At 42.7% G+C, this 22,288-nt stretch overlaps 1 protein-coding gene across 1 annotated transcript in view; it reads left to right on the forward strand.

The window, feature by feature from the left end:
- Positions 1 to 12,093, forward strand: part of MRPS27 (mitochondrial ribosomal protein S27) — a 204,425-nt gene extending 192,332 nt beyond the window's left edge. Inside the window, exon 11 of the mRNA XM_082253548.1 lies at positions 11,786 to 12,093. Within this exon, the coding sequence (XP_082109674.1) occupies positions 11,786 to 12,028 (243 nt within the window). The 3' untranslated portion in view covers positions 12,029 to 12,093. The remainder of the gene's footprint in view (positions 1 to 11,785) is intronic.
- The last annotated feature ends 10,195 nt before the right edge of the window (positions 12,094 to 22,288 follow it).

Below are 22,288 nucleotides of genomic sequence, written 5' to 3' on the forward strand. Positions count from 1 at the left end.
TCAATGGATCTCTGAGGCATTGTGCTCCAGCTACCCATTAATGTCGGCTGCTTGATGGAAGGGGAGGGAATCGGTGTCTTCTTCTTTCGCTTTGCAGATGTGAGTTCCTCGTATCTATTCAAGTGGCAGTCATGCTTGCTCTGAAAAGAGACCAAAAAATATATTGTTTTACCTTCACAGAATTATAAAGTTTTACGTGACTGAGCAACATAGCTAGGTGAGTGTATAACCCACACTATTAATAAAAAGCAAAAATAATTCAATTAAAGTCAGTTATACTTATCCACCATAATTCTATATACAAAAAACTAAGCAAGAAACCCCCATAAGCAAAGATCCTTCATGGATTCTGCTTTAGTACTTCTCTGCATTCTTGCTGCAAAACCCTGTAGGCCTAACACTTGATACAACAAGCATGGTTCATGATGAGAAACATGAGTGCGCGAAGAAGACCACTTGAGATGCATGCAGAGCAGACAATTTGAGATGCTTTGTTTGTTGTCAGTCAGCACTCAGCACTTTGATTTCATCACCAAAAGTTTATTTTGACTAATAGTCTAATTTTCTACCATATAATTGAATAAAATTAACAGCTAGCCAACTTACTTTGCACTTTTTTTCCTGTTTTCACCTCACTCCAGTCTAAACTAGGCTAAAATATTTTTTAGGGAATTTTTCTACACATTGTCATATATAATTTTATATATAATTTTATAAATAACCTGAAATTACTGCAGTACACCAAGTTAAATCCTAGTACTAATTGGGGTGTCATAATGACAAATACCCAATAAAGAAGTACCTAGGTCCTAAAATCAATTGTAGAAAGGAAAAGGGAGGAGGAGGCATGAGGACTTTCTGGGTACACTAAGGCTACATTATGTTAAAAAATCATATAAGTTTATTTGGTCACTCTCACTCACAACAATATATTAAGAAAGTTCAGAAAGAGTAAGTAAGACACAAACAAGGTGTCTAAAAACAACACATATGAAGGAATACTCTCATGATACCACAAGGACACAGTGCCTAATGTGTAGATTTCTTGCCCAACATGTTTTGCGGTATCTTGTCCACTTCGTATAGGGGTCTTATGTTAACAGAGAGTTCCTAAACATCTAAAGAGAGAGCTAGTTGCATAATGCATTCAAATAAATCTATCAAAGAAATAGATAAGTTAGAGAAAAATAATATAACAACAATATATCAAAAAGCCACTCACCAAAAGAAGGTCAGGCATCAAGCATGCATAGCACTGCTATGCTTGACGCCTTTACATTACCTCTCTGACCTTCTTTTGGTCAGTGGCTTTTTGATTTGTTCTTATATTATTTTTCTAACTTATCTATTTCTTTGATAGATAGATTTATTTATAGCAGCAATAACATGACATTTATACATACATAGCTGGTGATGACATTCCTGCGAAGGAAGGTGGCCCCACGACGACGACTTAGCCAAGAAGATGGTCCAGGCCGGGCAGGAGGGGGAGGCAACCACCAAAACTGAGCGGAAACGCTTCCTAGACGGACATGGGAGTCCTATGTTGGAGTAAGAAATGGACAAATGGCAGTCAGAAAGTAACTAAGCATATTGGAAAAGTGTTACTAAATATGCATTTAATCGATTCAAAACATATATATTAAAATGTGCAGTGCTGCACAGTCTGCACTCTGCAGACATCAAACAATTGTAAAATTAAAAGGGAATAAGGGATATAAGGACCAGGACCAGGAGAGAGAGAACTTTCCTCCATATTGTAAAAATAAATAGAAAGATATGTTCATCATGATCATTATGTTTGCCTCGCATCCCTTGCTAAACAAAAGCAGGTGCAAGCAGAAAAATATATGTATATATATATTATTTTTACACACACAGTAAAAAAGTACTGTTATATAATAATATCAGCAGACAGTCCAGTCAGCAGCACTCAGTCAGACTCAGGCTCAGCAGTGAGCACACTGCAGACAAAGACTCACCAGGGCAGGGAAGGAAGGAGGGATGGTAAAGAGCCAAAGAGAGGTGCCTCAAAAAAAAACTGGTCAATTAGAAAAGGAAGACCAGCAGCAGGTCACAAACAGAAACACACACTGTGGAAGCCACGGACGGCCCGGACGGGACCACATGGTCAGACTACCATGCTGGGCTCACTGCAAAGAAAAGAGAGTCATATAAAAGTTAAATGAGCCACAAGAAAGAGAGTGCCTGACATCATGATAGGATAGCAAGAGTGTGGACCCCGTCACCCCGAATGCATTTTTTACCAAGTAGTTTAACCACCTCCTCCGTCCCGTCCTGGGCCGTCCGTGGAGCCTGCTGTGCTAATGTCTGTGTAGTCGTGGCCGAGGCTGGCTGACAGGCATCTGCCGACATTTTATAGGACTCCGAGTCCTGTCCGGCCGCTCAGGCCCATCGGCTTGTGACGCGGCCGGACCCGGACCCATAATGCGCATGCGCAGATGGCTAGCGCAGCTGACTGTCTGTACGACGGCAGGCGGGGAGGCAGATGATGGACATCTCCACACCCCCCGCCCAGCCAATCAGCACCCGGAAATTCGGAATGGAGAGCCATTCCGGCCGGGTTATTATGGTTATGGGCGCATCTGACCAGTCACACTCACCAGCGCTGCGTAACGTAACCATATAGCAGCCATGATGGAAAGGGGAAACAAGACACAAGACAGTACTTAACTTAATAACTAGTTACTTAACATATATTTTTCTGCTTGCACCTGTTTTGTTTAACAAGGGATGATCAACTGCAAATAGAGGCAAATGAATTGAATATGAATATATATCATGAACATATCTTTCTATTTTGGAGGAAAGTTCTCTTTCTCTCCTGGTCCTGGACTGGTCCTATGATCCCTTAACATTACAAGTTTGATACACTTTAATATAGGTGTTTTAATTATTAAATCATTAAATGCAACACATTTCCAATATTATGCTTTAGTTACTGTACCGTCCATTTCAGTCCAACATACATAGGACCATCAAGCTATAATGATGACAGTATAAATAAAATAAATGATGTTATGCTATGCTTTACTTTACATTACCAGGCTGAACGGCTCTGACCTTCTTTTTGGTCAGTGGCTTTTTTGATATATTGCTCTCTTATATTATTTTTCTAACTTATCTATATTCCTTTGATAGATCTTTGCTTTGAATGCAAGCTCTCTGTTTGTTTAGGAAGGACGTAGGAGGAAAAAGTCTCTGTTAACATGATAAGACCCCTTGGCCCTTACGAAGCGGATAGCGATAGCGGAGAAGATACCGCGAAACATGTTGGGCAATGCCAATGCCAATAGGCAGCAACAGGGCAAGAAATCTACACATAGGCACTCCACTGTGTGTCCCTTTGTGGTAGTCATGATGAAAGTATTTCATTCCTTCATTTATCTGTGTTGTTTTTAGACGCCTTGTTGTTTGTGTCTTTATATATGAACTTTTTTAATGTGACCAAAAAAACTTGTATGATTTTTTTAACATAATGTAAGATTAAATCTTACTGGATGGGTCAAAAACACGATTCAACGCTGCGTCATAGCCTTTATGAAATTTATGACAGCTAGTTAACGCGTTAACGTTAAGCATGTCGCTAACTCGCTAATCGCTACGCTAAAGGGCTTACAGTTACAGCTGATAGCTCAAGCTGGTGTGATTTTGATATTTGTAAAAAATTGTAACTTACCTTGATATGTTTCTTCAAATTCGACGGTGAATTTTTGAAGGCCAGTATTTCACAACCTTTCGGGCGGCAGAGTAAGCACCTCATTCTATATGACTTGTCTTTCACACCGACATATGAGAACATCGACTCTAAGTAGGGCCAGGGGTGGTCTCCTTCATGAGCTTCCTCACTCTCACAGCCAGGCAGATCACTTGAAGTTGAAGGGCCAGGGGTGGAAGGTGGTGTTTTTGGTTCGTCCATCTTTTCAGCTGAGGCAGAATGAGCATGCGCAGTCTAATCACGGAATCCGCGGATTGATTTGATTCGCTTGATGATGGATGATGATGTGCCAGGCCAGCTTCACAATCACAAACCTTAACCTACAACGCTTAAAAAGTGAAAAATGCATCAAAAACTACTAACAAAGTGGCTGTGCTAAAAATGCTAATAAAGTACCTGCAAATGCAATTATATAATAATAATATATATTCTTCTTGTATTCAAAATCAGATTAATCGTCCACAGTATCAAAAATAAAGTGACATGTCTGTGCTAAATGCAGTGCAAATTATTCCCACAATGTAAATTTAATTCATATAAAATATATTATATGACAATACCACAATAAAATAAGTTGTGATTGTGAATAAGTTAGGTGCAAGATTAAGTGTGTAAACTAAACTTTATAAGGAAAAGTCCATAACTGAATTCCAGTGTGCAATCTAAGAAGTGCTGTCACTTGCTGTCAGATGCTTCCACCTTTCTTCTGTGATCTGCTCAAGTAAAGTGGTGGACTGGATAGCCTCTCTCAGTCTCACCTTAGGAGCAGCACTGGCACTGCACTGGTTCAAAAACCTGTCTATATATATTATTTTCATTATAAGAACTTGTCAGAACATGCTTCCACCACCTGTCCTGAGTCCTGACTCCTTCACACTAGTGCTCATTTGCTTTGCTCAAGTCAAGTGCCTGTGCCACTGCCAGTGGCCACTGCAGTGCGGGCACAGCCGCACAGGCAGAGGCAGGCCGCAGGAAGCACAGGCACCAGTCCACCTCACCCACACACACAACACACTTATGGTCCAGGTGAGTCCATGGACCATGGATGATCGGATAAATAATCATCATAGCCATCACCGTCATCTTGGTTCAAAAAAGCCACCCAGCCGCCCATGACCCGGGCCGGCCCAGGCCGTGCCCGTGTGTGTGTGTATATTAATATAATATATATATTTTATATTGATATTTGATTCTCAAATGGCACATTGCCATGGTGGCAGATGGCAAGGATTAGGCCCTCTCAGTCTCTCCACGGTCCACCTCACTCACCTCACCTCATAGAAGAAGAAGATGAGAGAGATGCCAAAGAAAATGCTCCGAGTCCTGCTCCCGCGTCACAACTCCTCTCAGACTCAGTAAGGGCCCTAAGGGGTGGAGTCTGAGTGACACATCACGTTTAGAGGCGGAGAGACCTCAAGCGGGAAGTGGCAGCACGGCTCCTCCAGTGCGGTCTCTTAACTTGATGATCATGATGACGACAGTGATTCCGCGGGCCGCGGCGCGAGCGAAGCTGTGGGATTGATTGAATTGAGTTGTGCTGCCTGCTACACGCTACTACCTACTACTACTACTACTAAATTGTGAGTCAGTATGTATATTTATTTCATTTTTATATATAAAAGCGGACCGGTATTGTTGAGCTGAGCACTACACTAGATCTCCTGGCTGTCACTTTGTCACATGTTGGGAAATCACAGTGGCTCAGCTCCAGAAATGGCGGGTGTCCCCGTCATCCTGCCAGGGCCGCCAAGAAGTTCATCACCTAAAGCAATCTTATCTTTAATCTTACACACTTCAACTTGTTGCACGCACCTGACCTGACCCTAAGTCACCTAACTTATTATTTCATAACTTATTTTATTGTGATTTTATTTTCATATTTTATTTTTATATGAATTGAATTTACTGTTACTACATTGTGGGAATAATTATTTTCAATGCATTTAGGCTTTAGCACTGTTGTTTTTTTTGATACTGTGTGGACTCGAAGTGTGGGCAGGGCACACTGGGGGCAACGATGATATTATATCGATTGCACAGGCACTTTATTCGCACAGCCAAGTTGTGTTTGTTAGTAGTTTGTTTCTTGATGCACTTTAAGCGCTGCCGCTGTAGCACCTTTGTTTGTTTCATATTTTCTTTTTATTGGAAAGATTTGGTATAGCAGCTTTTATTATACACTGCCTTTATTTTCGTATGCGCTGATTTACAAATGAATGACATTATACACATTTTTTGGAGCTTTATGCAACCTGCCATCTACTGTTCTGGCAGTGGTAATTTTTTTAAAAGTAACGAGTAACGATGCAGCACAAAAAAAAAATATCGGAGTAGAAGTATCGAAATCATCGGAAAAATGTAGTGAAGTAAAAGTAGAAGTAGGAGAAAAAAATTCTACTTTAGGAAAGTACAGATACCGCATTTCGGTACTTAAGTACAGTACTTAAGTAGTTCTACTTCGTTACTATACATCTCTGCTGCCAAGTGGCCTCTGCAGTGCTGGAGCAATGAATTAGGACTCATTTACACCATATACTTTTATATCCTCTGCACCCCTCTTCTGCACATACTACCCACCACCATACACTCAACACCCCTCTCCTACACGTACCACCCACCGCCATACACTTTGCACTCCTCTCCTACACCTACCACCCACCACCATACACTCCACACCCCTCTCCTACACGTACCTCCCACCACAATACACTCCGCACCTCTTTCCCACATGTACCACCCACAGCCGTACACTACGCACTCCTCTCCTACACGTACCACCCATGGCAATACACTCTGCACCCCTCTCCTACAAGTACCACCCACCACCATACACTCCGCACTCCTCTCCTACAGGTACCACCCACTGCCATACACTCTGCACCCCTCTCCTACACGTACCACTATACACTCCGCACCCCTCTACTGCACATACCACGCACCGCCATACACTCTGCACCCCTCTCCTACAGGTACCACCCACTGCCATTCACTACGCACTCCTCTCCTACACGTGCCACCCACTGCCATACACTCTGCACCCCTCTCCTACACATACCACCCACCTCCATACACTCCTCAATCCTCTCCTACACGTAACATCCACTGCCATACACTCTGCACCCCTCTCCTACATGTACCATTATACACTGCACCCCTCTTCTGCACATACCACCCACCGCCATACACTCTACACCCCTCTCCTACAGGTACCACCCACTGCCATTCACTCTGCACTCCTTTCCTACACGTGCCACCCACCGCTACACTCTGCACCTCTCTCCTACACGTACCACTATACACTCCGCACCCCTCTCTTGCACATACCACCCACCGCCATACACTCTGCACCTCTCTCCTACATGTACCATCCACCGCCATATACTCCATAGCCCACTCCCTGCACATGCTACCCACCTCCATACACTTCACACCCCTCTCCTGTACATACTACCCAGCGCCATACCCTCCGTATCCCTCTAGTACTTCATAACGTTTTTTTCTTTATCTTATCTTCTTAACATTTGATAGTCATATCCCAAAAAATTCTAGCAGTACCTTTTTTTTTTTTTCTCATGGACGAAATGTGAGAAATAATGTATATATATCATACAATCATTCCATAAACACATAACACATACACTGCATATTTAATTTAAGGAAAATATGCTTATAAAATGGTTTACCATTTCCCAATAAAAAATTATATATATATGTCCCCGGATTTCATTTTAAAAATGTGGTCACCTTACTTTAGCAGTCAGTAGATGTGAACCCACATACCAATCAAGGATAGGCAACAGAAGGGCAGTTAGCATGTAAAGCTTGGCAGACAGTAGCAGTGACCAAGATGCCGGGCAAGGATAGGCAGCAGAAGGGCAGTTGGCATGTATACTTCAGCAGACAGTAGATGCAAACAGTTATCTTGTTCGCATTTTCTCTTTGCTGAAGAATCCATGCTAACTACCCTTCTGCTACCGATTCATGCCTGGTAGCTTTTTCACATCTTCTGTCTGCCGAAGTATAAAAACTACCAGTCAAGGATTGGCAGCAGAAGGGCAGAGTCGGTGTGTGTATTTCGACAGGCATTAGATGTGAATCCGATACCAAGCATAGATTGCAGCAGAAGGGCAATCAGCATGTAAATGTCAGCAGACAGTATTTGTGAACAAGGATTGACAGCAGAAGGACAGACAGCATATATACTTCGGCACATACTAGATGCGAACCAGATACCAGGCAAGGACAGTTAGCAAGACAGTTAGCATCTTTACATCAGCAGACAGTAGATGCATGTATACTTTGACAGACAGAAGCTGCCCAGGTAGCCTGTAGAACTGTTGCAGACCCAGGCCTCTGCATTAGGTGTAAGAGAAAAAGTCCAACTCCCTAACATGCTTCTTGCACATGGTATTTTAATACTTGCAGCATATAGCAAAAAAAAAAACTAAGAGGAGCATATATTTTTTTTTAAATACTCTTTATTACAGAATTATTTAATCATTACAAATAATATGCATCTCTTAACATACTCAATCACATACTTTTGGTTCCCCACAGGATCCTTACATTCATAATTACACAGATAGAAGAGAATTAGCGTACTATATAACATGACATATATCTATCTTAATATATTAACATACCCTTATAATTTGGTATTTAGACAATCGTTTCCTTCCATATTTCACTCTTATCGAGAGTAACATTGGCATTTATCCATACATCCCAAATCTTATGGTATTTTTGTATTACCCCTCTATGTTCATACATTATCTTTTCATAGGGAATAATTTGATTAACAGTTTTAATCCATTGATTCACTGACAGTGATGTCGCTTGTAACCATTTTACCGCTATTTGTTTTCTGGCCAAAAATAATGTTTCCTTTATTAGTATCTTATTATATTTTGACCATATTTCCTCCTCCAACAACCCAAAGAGACAAAGTTCAACAATACATGGAATTGGTCTTGTCAAGACCGTTGACAAGATCTCCGTCACTTGTCTCCAAAACTCAACTGTGAATTCACAATTCCACATCAGATGCAAGAAATCCTCCCCCTCTCAGTGGCATCTCTGACACTACGATGTGTCCCTCCGTCCCATTCTATGTAATCTACTTGGACTCAAATATATTTGATGTGTCATGTATAATTGTGTTAATCTAGTATTTGCTGCAGGTGATACTGTTAAATGTATAGAACAAATCTCTTCCCATTTATCATTTGTCCTATTCAAAATCTCTTGCCATTTATCTCTTACTCTCAACTTATTTCTATTTACCTTATCCTGAATTAAACATGAGTAGAGTATGGAGACCCTTTGGGCCCTGTGACCTAATACTCCAATAATGGGGTATTTTGATATCTTATTTTTGTGCCCTAATTTGTGTCTGTAAGGCATGCCGGAGTTGCAGATTTTTATAGAAATCTTTTGGGTTATGTTGTACCACTCACTTATATATTCAAAAGAGTATATTATCCCATCATTATATATTTGTGCCAGCGTATATATGCCTTTCTGTTTCCAAAACTCGCTGTCCATATCAGTACTTATTTGATCCAAGCCTGGGTTATTCCATAATGGGACTTCTTGTGGAATATCACTAAATCCCACCAATTATTTTGTTTCTCTCCAGACCGATCTTGCTAGGGTTACAATGGGAATTTTTATCCTAGGTAGTTTCTCTGCTGTGCTTCTAAACTCACAATAAGTTCATTGATTCCCAGCATTCTTAAAATGCATCCCTCTACATCGAACCCATAGCCCGGATTCAACCACTTCTGTAGATGCTTTAGCTGACCTGCCAGATAATACAAATATACATCCGGTAGAGCCAGTCCTCCCTCCATTTTTGGCCACTGTAACGTTCATTTTAATTTACATCTTCCATTAATCCATATAAATCTTGTAAAGTAAGAATTCAATTTTTTGAATATCAGTTTAGGTATTATTTCTGGGGAATGTGAGAATACATATAGACACATTGGTAATATTATTGTTTTAATCAAACTTATTCTTTCAACCTCTGATAGTGGCATTTTAGATCATATCCCCAATTTATTTTTTATATATTCCATTAGGGGATATACATTAGCCCCCAGTGAATCCTTTGGCTGGAGGGTAATGTAGATCCCCAAATATTTAAAAGAGGATCATATTTATTACTGTACATGCAGCCTGACTGCATTACAGTAAATCATTAAAAGTTTCAATTTAGTTTTTAAGATTCTCCTTGTTCCAGACAGATGTTGGATGGTGGCCATTGCACACCATCCAACAACCAGTCTCTTGATTGCTATTTTAATTTCAGTGGTGGGAAACAGTTTTTGTTGCAGTGCAAGTAATACTGCAATTCCCATTCATAAAAATAAACTCCAATCCTTACAACCTGCTATTATGTACATTCACTGGCAAATGTAGTCCGGATTGTTGTGTGCTTTTCATCGAATTGTGTTTAACAATACACAAATACAACGTGGGGCTTGTGGCGGTTTTGGATGATCTCTGACAATACATTTCTTTCTACTGCTAAGATGTTTGTTCGATGGCTCAGACAGTAAGAATAATAATGAAGCAATATGTTTGTTGTTGGTGCCTCTGCCTTCTTCTCAAAAGGCAATTGTTTGTGGCTTCATTAAAAATACTTAACTGGCTGCAGTCATTGCCATTTCTGCTGCAATTAAATCCTCTGACATTTGAGCCTGCAACAGCACATGCGCAGTACTGAACAAGGCTCTTACATATTGTTTCAATAATTGATGATAATACACGTAAGTGTTTATAGAACATGTACAGTGCAGAACAAGACTGTGCTTTATATTATTAATGATAATACAAATTACATATGACATTTCATTGGCCTTTAGCTTTAATAGGTCTTGGACATGCACAGAAATGAAAGGAAATATAGGATTGATTACTAAAAAAGATTGTGCTGTGGCGCCTATATTAGTGGATACGATGATAAGTCAATGTTTAAGTCTTGAGATCACCTGGGGCGAGTTCTCTACCCCAACATGCTGTCATATCCGTGCTAATCAACTTGGACTTTAGTTTCCCATTTTACATTTTCGGAGAGTATGGCAGTTATATATTCTCTGCTGCATAATGATTATCAAGGCTTAAGAAGACGGTGGATGAATGATCCACCTATTTCTGTAATGTTAGCTTTGGATGGATTGACCTTTAAAGGCATGTTTAGCACATTCCTGTATCAGAGCAGACTCCTAATGCAGTGTATTACATTAAATGCATGTCTCATTAGCATCATTAGCATCATTTTATTTTTTTACGTAGCTTATTAATATTTTAATGAACCTAAATTAACCTAAATCTCAGAATCTTAAACCCCTTCCTGTCCGCCCCGGCAACCCTTTAACTGAGCTTGTAGGCACGAGGCATGGTAATTTCTGCCTAATCATATGACCATTGTGATTGCCAGTCACAGTGATCACATGTTCGGGATTGAGTCCCACCAATTCCCAATCTTTAGTACAGTCCGAGAGGTGTCTTTGACAGCTCAGTTTCTGTGCTGAGCGAGCGCAGTAAGTGCACTCTCTGCACAGAAACCTCTGCCACCCATAGACAAATTAGTGCTGCATTTGGGCGTCAAAGCCCACCCTCTTTGCCACCACACTTATGTGTTCATCAGAGTAAGTAAAAAGGCACATTGAGATAATGCACATGTAGCCTTACAGCAGAACTAAAGACTGCAATACCAGTCTACCCTCCAGCGATGCAAGCTCCCTCACCAGAACTTCCATCTTTAACCAGTTCAGCACCTTCAGCCATCTTGGTTGGCCAGCCTGTGATGACATAACACTTTCATGAGCACACTGGAGATAATTTGTCCCGGCACCAAGACATGCTGAAATTGTATACTGCACTACATATGTCTCTTCTGCATTAAAGCCCTCCTGCTAGTTCTTGGGTGTCACTGGCCAACACCGTTGTTGTAGATTTTAGAAAGTCCAAATTAATATGTAATGTTTTGATACTAATTTATTTGTATTAATTGGTCATGTTTTCCAATCTTTCCACCAGGAACTTCGTGAAAAGCTTGAATCTCTTGGTAAAATTGAGACTACTGACCTACTGAACCTGACCACACGTTTAGTCCTCGAGAAGCTGCCTGAATGCGAGAAGTCAGACATTGAAAAATATGAGGCACAACTAAAGGAATGGCAAAATGATGAGGCGGGTATGATAGCAAGAGAGAAAGAATTAAGAGAGAAAGCGAAGAAGCAGTATGAGGCCAGAGAGGCAGCCAAGTCCGCTGTACAGTAAACTGTTTTTAGCTGACTTGTGTATGATTCGATTTACTCTATAGCTCACCTCCTCATATTAACATCCATTGTACTCTGTCATCACCCTCACATTTGTTATACTATTCAATGCTCCTATAGGGGTAGTGAAACCTTAGACAAGGTCTGTTAATCCAGATTTTGGCTAAGAATTTCCTAAAGCTGATTCAATGTTCATACAGTATAAGACAAAGAAACTTTGTAAATAATACATTGAAATATCTGCAGATAATTATATTGAGTCTTGAGGTCATTACATCCAGATTCATGGTATGCCAGAAGGCTTGTAACTAAACACAGAACTTAGACCGGTTCTGTATTTTTTTAAAATGTATCTGCATTTATTTTACTAACTTAAGTTCTGAGTCCAGTCGGTTGTCATATCGCTTCCCAAACTAGACTCTCTTGAGAGCCACATTACATCTTATGAGCCTGGCAAAAGGAATATTTTGATCTGGCAGTAACAGACTAAGCTAACCCCATTGTTCAGTGGTGTAATGGAAAAGATGCTGTGGCCACAATGCACCATCAGGGCGTCAAACTAACGCAACAACTTTTTCAGTATGTGGAATTTTTTTTCACTATTTTTAAAATGATGGCAGGGACTTGTTTTGCAACAAGCTATAGTGGTTTGTGGGGCATACTTCAACTTGAAGCTGAAGTTTAACTAAAATATATTTTTAGCCCCACAGCTTTATTGACCTAGCTTACCTGTAATGAAATATGTCCCATGTTGTGGAGGCATCTGGATTCTGTAGAAATCATCACTGCACCGAAAACCTGCCCTCTTCTTGTCCCTGATCTTCTGGCACACAGGTGGTTAACAGCTTCGGGTCTCTAGGCTGAATATAACAGTAGAAGTTCCTGATGGGGGACCTGGCCCCCTCCTCCCCTTTCATCCATTGAGAAGTTATTTCATTGATTTTACTGCAATGTATGTTACAGGCAGTGAAAGCAATGAAATCATTTTTGTCAGTGGAGGAAGAGGGGGAAGGTCCCCATTGGGAGATTTTATGTATTGAATTCAGCTCAGAGACCTGAAGCGATTAACCCTATGTTTGCTGGAAGTTCAGAGACAGGAAGAGGATGGGGCATCCTTGCGGTGAAGATTTCTACAGAAAATGAGCTGCCTGCGCAATGTGGGATATATTCCATTACAAGTAAGAAAGGTCACTGATGTGGGTTAAGAATATTTTAAAGCTAAACTTAGATTTAAGAAATTTTGTTTTGTTCTGTTTTTCTACTGAAAGTTACTGTTGCCTTTGATGACTTATTAGCCTAAACGAAAATGAGGCATTTCTTTTTTTTTTTTTTTGTACAGGTATTTACAACTTGTGTATTATATGATAATAAATGTTGTTATGATTTTGGAAAGCTTTGTTCTTATGTTTGTGTGTCCCTTTCTTAAACTAAATGTGGAGTCGTGCACAATGATAAAATGCTTACGGATTTCTGCTTCATGCTAAAGAGAAGCAATAGGACAGCGCAAGCAATGATGAAATGCAAGGCGCAGTTACCCATAGCAATAAGAAATCACATACTAGCTGACACCTGTTCTAGGTAACCACCTCCTGCATACACACCCACTCCCTTAGCCCTTTTTTAAAAAAAATTTCACCACCTCTCCATGCAAAATTAGTATAACTCAAGTTTTGGACAGAGTGGTGTTGTTGTTTGTGTCCCCGTCAGGGAGATTCACCCTCTATTTGTCCTGTTTACCACTGTCATTGAAAGTAAAAGAAAAAATTGGGACACTAGTTCTGGTGTCCTGGATGGCCCCAAGGGATTATCCTAATATGCAGGGATTAACAATATAATAACAAAAAAAGGGGGAAAAAAGAAAAAGTGCAGGAAAAAAAAATCTTCTCAAAGACCAAAAATATAGACCATACCTTGGCTTTTTGGAGGTGTTAAAGATGACAACCGGAGCTCAAAGCAGGCAGAAGCAAAATGTATGCCGCTGAGCTGGTTTAAATATTACCTTGAATCAAATCTAAGATGGATCAGCTAAAGATTGCAAACCATTTCTGCTGACAGTCCTGTCAGCTGGGCTCCTAGAAAGGGCTTTCTGGAAATCAGGAGCTCGGTGTCACCCCAGTGCACGCGCATGCGCCGTAGAGGGATGACGCGGTAGAGCGGCGACCAGCTCTCGCGTTCCACCGACACGGAAATGCCTCCCCGCCGTGCGTTGCAACGCTGCAGGGCATTAGTGAGCATGCGCCGGGTATCTGAATCAGATCCCGAGAATGGAAAAACCTTACTCACAATCGGGCACCCAAAAGGGGTGCCCTTGCTGTGTCGGGTCGCCCAAGAACGACCGAACAAGGAGCACAAAACCCCAGACAAATATGGAAATCACTGAAGGAGAAATATTGGTATATGATAATCAGGAAAAATGTATAGGATAATTTAGGGTCCATCGCTAAGAGATGCCAGTATCTATTTACGATCTTTTTAATGGTTGAGTGTTGTTCTGAGAATCTGGTAATGGTTCTCATCACATTGTCCTCTTTACGAGGAGAAGGAACTAGTAGTTGTTGTCTCTCTTTATCACGTGCTTTTCTATAAGCCTTTTTTAAGATGGTTTTAGAGTATCCTCTCCGCAGCAACCTGTCTCGCAGTTCCGTGGCAGCCACCTCAAATTTATCTGCATCAGTGCAATTACGTTTTATGTGCAGATACTGGCTGAAAGGTATAGATTGAATCAAGGGTTGTGGGTGGAAACTGGACACATGCAGAATAGTGTTGCCCGCCGTGGGCTTTCTAAACAGGCTGCTGTGGAGGGTGTCACTCTCCCCTCTGTAGATCTCTACATCAAGGAACGATGCACGGTTGATGTCAACATTCATAGTGAATGAGAGGTTAAACTCATTCTTGTTCATTCTTTCCGGAAATCTGTAAAGGAGGTCAATAGGGCCATCCCATAGGACAAAAATGTCGTCAATGTAGCGGTACCACGTTAAAATGTGGTCCGTATAAATTGATAGTGATTCCTCAGAGAGAAAATAGCGTTCCCACTCCCCCTGTACCTGGAGGTAGTGGGAACCGTTGAAAGTAAACACACTGTGCAACAACACAAAACCCCAGACAAAGATTGAAAACGCTGAAGGAGAAATATTGATATATGATAATTAGGAAAAATGTATAGGATAATTTAACGATGTATCATTATATAATTGGGATAATTGGAAAAATCACAATCAATATACTGAAACGGGCAAATATGTATGAACATGGTCCATCATAACAGAGACCGCAGACTGCTTGTAAATAAGGACATTGAACAAAACCAGCTACAGATAACACACAGAAAGAGTTATGTAATAGTAGTCATAAATAAATGGTGTATTACAACATATAAAGCATAGATCTAGTTTACAGCAACAAAACATACTTTACACATGCATTGTTGTCATTACGGTCATAAATCCCCACATAAATATGAGATAACCAATACTTAATATCTAGTGTTTTACTAGGTCAAAGAAATGAGGGACAAATTCGCTGTTATAACATCACTTTTTGACATCGGACGGACCATTATGATCCATCGGGCAGATAACTGCTGAACTGCTTGTTTTTAAATTCGCAAACAGTGTAAATCATACAGTGACACAGTGCATGTAAGTGTTTCTTTAATCCTCTATCGGACGAGACAATTGTATACATGTACATTGGGTACAGAAAGTATTCAGACCCCCTTAAATTTTTCACTCATTGTTATATTGCAGCCATTTGCTAAAATCATTTAAGTTCATTCTTCTTCCTCATGAATGTACACATAGCACCCCATACTGACAGAAAAACACAGAATTGTTGACATTGTTGCAGATTTATTAAAAAAGAAAAACTGAAATATCACATGGTCCTAAGTATTCAGACCCTTTGCTCAGTATTTAGTAGAAGCCCCCTTTTGATCTAATACAGCCAGGAGTCTTTTTGGGAAAGATGCAACAAGTCTTTCACACCTGGATTTGGGGATCCTCTGCCATTCCTCCTTGCAGATCCTCTCCAGTTCTGTCAGGTTGGATGGTAAACGTTGGTGGACAACCATTTTTAGGTCTCTCCAGAGATGCTCAATTGGGTTTAAGTCAGGGCTCTGGCTGGGCCATTCAAGAACAGTCACGGAGTTGTTGTGAAGCCACTCCTTCGTTATTTTAGCTGTGTGCTTAGGGTCATTGTCTTGTTGGAAGGTAAACCTTTGGCCCAGTCTGAGGTCCAGAGCACTCTGGAGAAGGTTTTTGTCCAGGATATCCCTGTACTTGGCCGCATTCATCTTTCCCTCGATTGCAACCAGTCGTCCTGTCCCTGCAGCTGAAAAACACCCCCACAGCATGATGCTGCCACCACCATGCTTCACTGTTGGGACTGTATTGGACAGGTGATGAGCAGTGCCTGGTTTTCTCCACACATACCGCTTAGAATTAAGGCCAAAAAGTTCTATTTTGGTCTCATCAGACCAGAGAATCTTATTTCTCACCATCTTGGAGTCCTTCAGGTGTTTTTTAGCAAACTCCATGCGGGCTTTCATGTGTCTTACACTGAGGAGAGGCTTCCGTCGGGCCACTCTGCCATAAAGCCCCGACTGGTGGAGGGCTGCAGTGATGGTTGACTTTCTACAACTTTCTCCCATCTCCTGAATGCATCTCTGGAGCTCAGCCACAGTGATCTTTGGGTTCTTCTTTACCTCTCTCACCAAGGCTCTTCTCCCCCGATAGCTCAGTTTGGCCAGACGGACAGCTCTAGGAAGGGTTCCGGTTGTCCCACACGTCTTCCATTTGAGGATTATGGAGGCCACTGTGCTCTTAGGAACCCTAAGTGCAGCAGAAATCTTTTTGTAACCTTGGCCAGATCTGTGCCTTGCCACAATTGTCTCCGAGCTCTTCAGGCAGTTCCTTTGACCTCATGATTCTCATTTGCTCTGACATGCATTGTGATCTGGAAGGTCTTACATAGACAGGTGTGTGGCTTTCCTAATCAAGTCCAATCAGTATAATCAAACACAGCTGGACTCAAATGAAGGTGTAGAACCATCTCAAGGATGATCAGAAGAAATGGAAAGCACCGGAGTTAAATATATGAGAGTCACAGCAAAGGGTCTGAATACTTACGGCCATGTGATATTTCAGTTTTTCTTTTTTAATAAATCTGCAACAATGTCAACAATTCTGTGTTTTTCTGTCAGTATGGGGTGCTATGTGTACATTCATGAGGAAGAAGAATGAACTTAAATGATTTTAGCAAATGGCTGCAATATAACAAAGAGTGAAAAATTTAAGGGCATCTGAATACTTTCCGTACCCACTGTATGTTTACACAAATGTAAATGTGTTTAAAAATGTTGTAACAATATTTGTACAAATCTTGCTTTATATTATTTATTCATAGAGGAATAGTCATAGCCATCACACTCACCCCTGAAGAAGAAGCGCAATCGCTTTGAAATGCATTGGGTATCCACTGTGCTCTAGCTTGACTATCATTTGCATTCTGTGCATTTTTGGAACACACTGCTTGCATTTTTTTAATTTTCTTACAGGTTTGTAAGGCAGCGACTTGCATACTTTTACTAAATTCTACAAGGTAGATTTGTTGGCATCTTCGGATGCCTCTTTTGGCTGCAAGGTTTTGCAGGCTGCTGTTTCGTAAGGGAATGTTTTTTGTTCTCTTAGGGGTCTTTACCTGGGTGAGCTCCTGTTATTTGGTTGAGCTTTATGTTACCCGGTTGGCTAAGTTTAGCCTTTTTGGAATTTGTTACTTTCTGGTTGCGTTCTTCCCACCCCTCATGCCTACATTGCTTTGGGACGTCCCATTCAGCTGATTAAGATCAGGCTGCGTCTGTCAATGGACGATAGAGAAAATATAATTTTCTCTGTCGCTCATTGACAGACGTAGTCCTCGGTGATTCAACACCCTCGGGTTATGCTGCCCTCTACAGGAGTAGGACTAGACAGGAAAGAAAACGTTCTGGCCACACCCTAGGGGCAGTCCCAGAGGGTATATCCTCTCACTTCCTGCTCTAGCAAATCAGTTTTTTTCTGTCTAGTTAGGAGTAAGGACCTAGATACCTTGCTGGGATCTTCGGTCCTGGCAGGATTTTTTTCTTAGAAAAGATTTTTTAGACAGCTTTTTTTTTCTCCAGTGTTCCTGTGAGATCTTCAAGCAAGAAAGCTGAACTGGGCGACGGGCTGGATGTTGAGATCCAGTGGTCACCCCAGTTCAGCCTAAGAGCGCGTGCAGACCATAGCTCCGCGCTGGGTCGGCCGCGACATAGTCCCACTGGACGGGGACTGACCCTGCGAGTTAAACGTCTCGCTGAAACGCCAAAGACCATGAGTCACGGCGTCCATATTGGTCGACAGCCCTCCTACCTCGGTGGAGAGGGGTACTGTCAGGAGTTGGCGCCCGCCTGGTTCCGGTATGGTGAGTAGTATGTTCCCCCTGACGGGTTTGTGGTGAACGCGGGCCCCTCTCTGTAATGGTAAGGATGGGTTCCCCTCTATCCTATAACATGTCACAGATCCCCCTAATTGAGTGTGATTTTTGTGTACAAGAAGCCAGAAGGCTTGGTTTGGGAGCTGACAATCTAATTGTAAAAATGTGAAAATGATTGTAGTCAGTGGCAGTACTAGAACTTTACTGTGATAGTATAAGGTATCCTACCTGTCAGAAGCCACAGGGCGATATCTATACATGTATACTGCATTCCAGATCATTCCTCCAGCTAAGCAGATGCCTCCCGACGGCCACGGACCGCATACGGCCCGCCAGGGACCGGTACCGCTGACCACCATGAGGGTGAAGGGTTGTGAGGCCGAGATCCTTCTGCAGACATGCCGCTATTCTGTGCATGCCACCGTCATTGTCTGGTAGATCGCACGAGGCCGCCATTTTGGTGTAGCCTCGTGTCTCCAGCATGGGGGCGGCCATGTTTGAGGTGACTCAAACACCTCGTGGAGCCAGGGGGAGGCGCCGGCAGGCGTGTTAAGGGGCGGAGCCGCCTCCTTTACCCAGGAAATAGGGCCAAAGACTTCCTGTCTGTAACAGGACAGCACTGAGCAAGCTGATGAAAACTTCTGTGCATCAGGGATGAGCCTTGGGGTCTCTCTCTCTCTCTCTCTCTCTCTCTGGGGTCCAAAAAGGCAGGTAACACTGAGGGGCGCTGTTGCGACTGGGGGACACAAAAAAAAAAAAAAAAGTTTTTTACTTTGTCATTTTTTGTCGCTGGCAAGTGTCTTGTATAATCATTGACCCTGCCGCATAGGTATCCCCTACCTGATCCCCTCAAGGTGGCCGCAGGACCCTCCAGTACCCCACTTGTTTTTAATGCATTATCGTCAGTTTTGGAGTCTTTGGTATCCCGGGTGGAGGTGACCCCCGCCTACCCCTATTGTTTATCAGATACTTCAGATATGGATTCGGAGCTGGTCAATACAGTTGCAGGTCCCTCCTAGGGGGCTGTTGTCTCAGGTAAGATCTCCTCAGCAGTAAGGAGCATGTTTCTGCCTCCGCCATAGCACAAGAGTGGTGGATGCACTAGTTGTGTCCGTCCGGGAAACCTTTAGTCTTGAGGTTACACCGGCAGAGGTAGCTGAGACTGAGATTCCTTTTTGGTACTTGTTAGCCTACCAAAAGGGCGAAGGATTTTCCTTTACCCAAATGGGGTCGTTTTGAAACGAACCCCTGTTATTTCCAAATGCATGGCTAGGTGCTATCCGTTTGAGGAATTCCTCTTTAGAGGATAGACGGTACCACCTGCTGTCTTGCCACAGACTGTTAGGATAAAAGGACCTCGTAACTAACGAGGACCTTCCTTTTCTGCTCATAAAGAGTTGTTCGTTCCGCGAGGGCGGGCGATAAGGCGAAACCCTCCAAAGCCCCTTTAGAGGGGTTTCAAAGGGCGCTGGTCGGCTAAACAAAAAGTCCGGCTCAGCCAAGCCTGAAGAATACAGCGCCAGTGCGCGCACCCTTACCGCCTGGGATCTTAATTTAGTGTGGTCGGTTCTTCAGAAACTTCTCTTTGAAGATATTAGGGAGATTCCCTTGCTTACATTATCCCAGAAGGTGGCCTTCTTGGTGGCCATTACTTCTGTACGCAGGGTGTCAGAACTGGCCGCATTATCCTGTCGTTCCCCAGATCTGGTGGTTCATAGGGATAAGGTGGTTCTTCCGAATCCATCCTTCCTTCCTAAAGTGGTTTTCGTAAGACGGACTCACTTTTTGTGATCACGGAAAGCCCTTGAAGGGGATTGCCTGTGTCTGCCGCGACCATATCTAGATGGATCAGTCAGACGGTGGTACAGGCTTATTCTATTAAGGGTCGGAATCCTCCGTTCCCTGTTAGGGCGCACTTCATTCGAGCGCTCAGTACTTCCTGGGCCTATCGCCATCAGGCGTCAGTGGTCCAGGTATGTAAGGCGGCCACCTGGTCGTCGGTACATACCTTTACAAAATTTTATAAGATTGATGTGATGGCATCGGCGGATGCCTCATTTGGCCGCAAGGTTTTGCAGGCCGCAATTTGAGGAGACCGGTGGTCTACCTCGGGGGTTTTTTTCTGTTGAAAAATTTCTGTTGAGTCTCATCACTGAGGATGAGCATTGTAAACTTCTAGTTGGCACCGGTTGGGCCTTCTAGATTGGATTTGATTTCCATTTTCCCACCCCTCATTTGTGGTACTGCTTTGGGACGTCCCGAGGGTGTTGAATCACCGAGGACTACGTCTGTCAATGAGCGACAGAGAAAAACGGATTTTTGTAAAATCTTACAGTAAAATCCTTTTCTCTTAGCTCATTGACAGACGTAGTACCCGCCCCTCCGTTTTTGAGTTGGGTTGGGTTAAATTCTCTAAACACTGCTTTGTGACATAACTGATTTGCTAGAGCAGAAAGTGAGAGGATATACCCTCTGGGACTGCCCCTAGGGTGTGGCCAGAACGTTTTCTTCCTGTCTAGTCCTACTCCTGTAGAGGGCAGCATAACCCGAGGGTGTTGAATCACCGAGGACTACGTCTGTCAATGAGCTAAGAGAAAAGGATTTTACGGTAAGATTTTACAAAAATCCGTTTTTTATAAGATCTTACTGTCAAATCTTTTTCTCTAAAGTCCATCGACAGATGCAGCACCCGCCCCTCTTATTTGGGGATGTTTTTTTTCTTCACTTCACTAAACTGGTTTGCTGAGCTGAGTGTGGGTGGGTTATGCCTGTGGAGACAGCCCCGTGGGCGTGTACATGTCAAATTTTTGTACTGCCTAGACTACTCCTGCAAGGGGCAGCATAACTATTCAGCTGATGATCAGGCTGTGTCTGTTGATGGACTTCAGAGAAAAAGATTTTACAGTAAGATCTTACAAAAATCGTATTTTTTGAAAGCATTCCTGCTTTACAGCATTTCTTCACATCTGCTAAAACTTTTGTACAGTACTGTGGGTGTGTGTGTATATATATATATATATATATATATACACACACACACACACATAGTGGGGTTCAATATATATACATATAGTGGGGTTCAGCTTCAAGTGGAGAGCTCGCAGATGGGTATTCCACACACCAAGTAGGCTTAAGGGCTTCCTGCTCGTGCGTATTAGCCAGTGTTTAAAGCAAAACAAGAGGATTCCCTTGCAGGGAGGTGATAGCCACCAAAAAAACACCTTCTGAGACAGCATAAGCAAGGGAATTTCCCGAAGATTCTCAGAGGGAGGCTTCTGGAGGACCGAAAGCACCAAATTGAGGTCCCAAGGCGGCAGCAGAGTCACCGAGGATGAACCTGAAGAAACTCACACCACGCAATGTACGTCTTCCACGCACGATGGTAGATCTTCCTAGACAGCAGGACACGGCGAGACACAGGCTTGATGATGGGGGAAACAGGATGAATAATGCGGGGGGAAACAGTCTGGATGATGATGGGGACACAGGCTGGATGACGGCAGGGGACACAGACTAGATGGCAGGGGCACAGGCTGGATGACGGGGGACACAGGCTGGACGATAAGGGGGGGCACATGATGGAGGACACATGCTGGATGATGGGGGACACAGGCTGGATGACAGAGGGACACAGGCTGGATGATGGGGTACACAGGCACAGGCTTGATGATGGGAGAGACAGGCAGGATATTGAGGGGGGGCACAGGCTGGATGATGATGGGGGACACAGGCTGGATAATGAGGGGACAAAGGCTGGATGACAGGGTACACAGGCTGGATGACGGGGGGGGGGGGGGACACAGGCTAT

The sequence above is a fragment of the Pelophylax lessonae genome (assembly GCF_965119305.1).
Source record: "Pelophylax lessonae genome assembly, chromosome: 1".
In the NCBI taxonomy this organism is placed as follows: domain Eukaryota; kingdom Metazoa; phylum Chordata; class Amphibia; order Anura; family Ranidae; genus Pelophylax; species Pelophylax lessonae.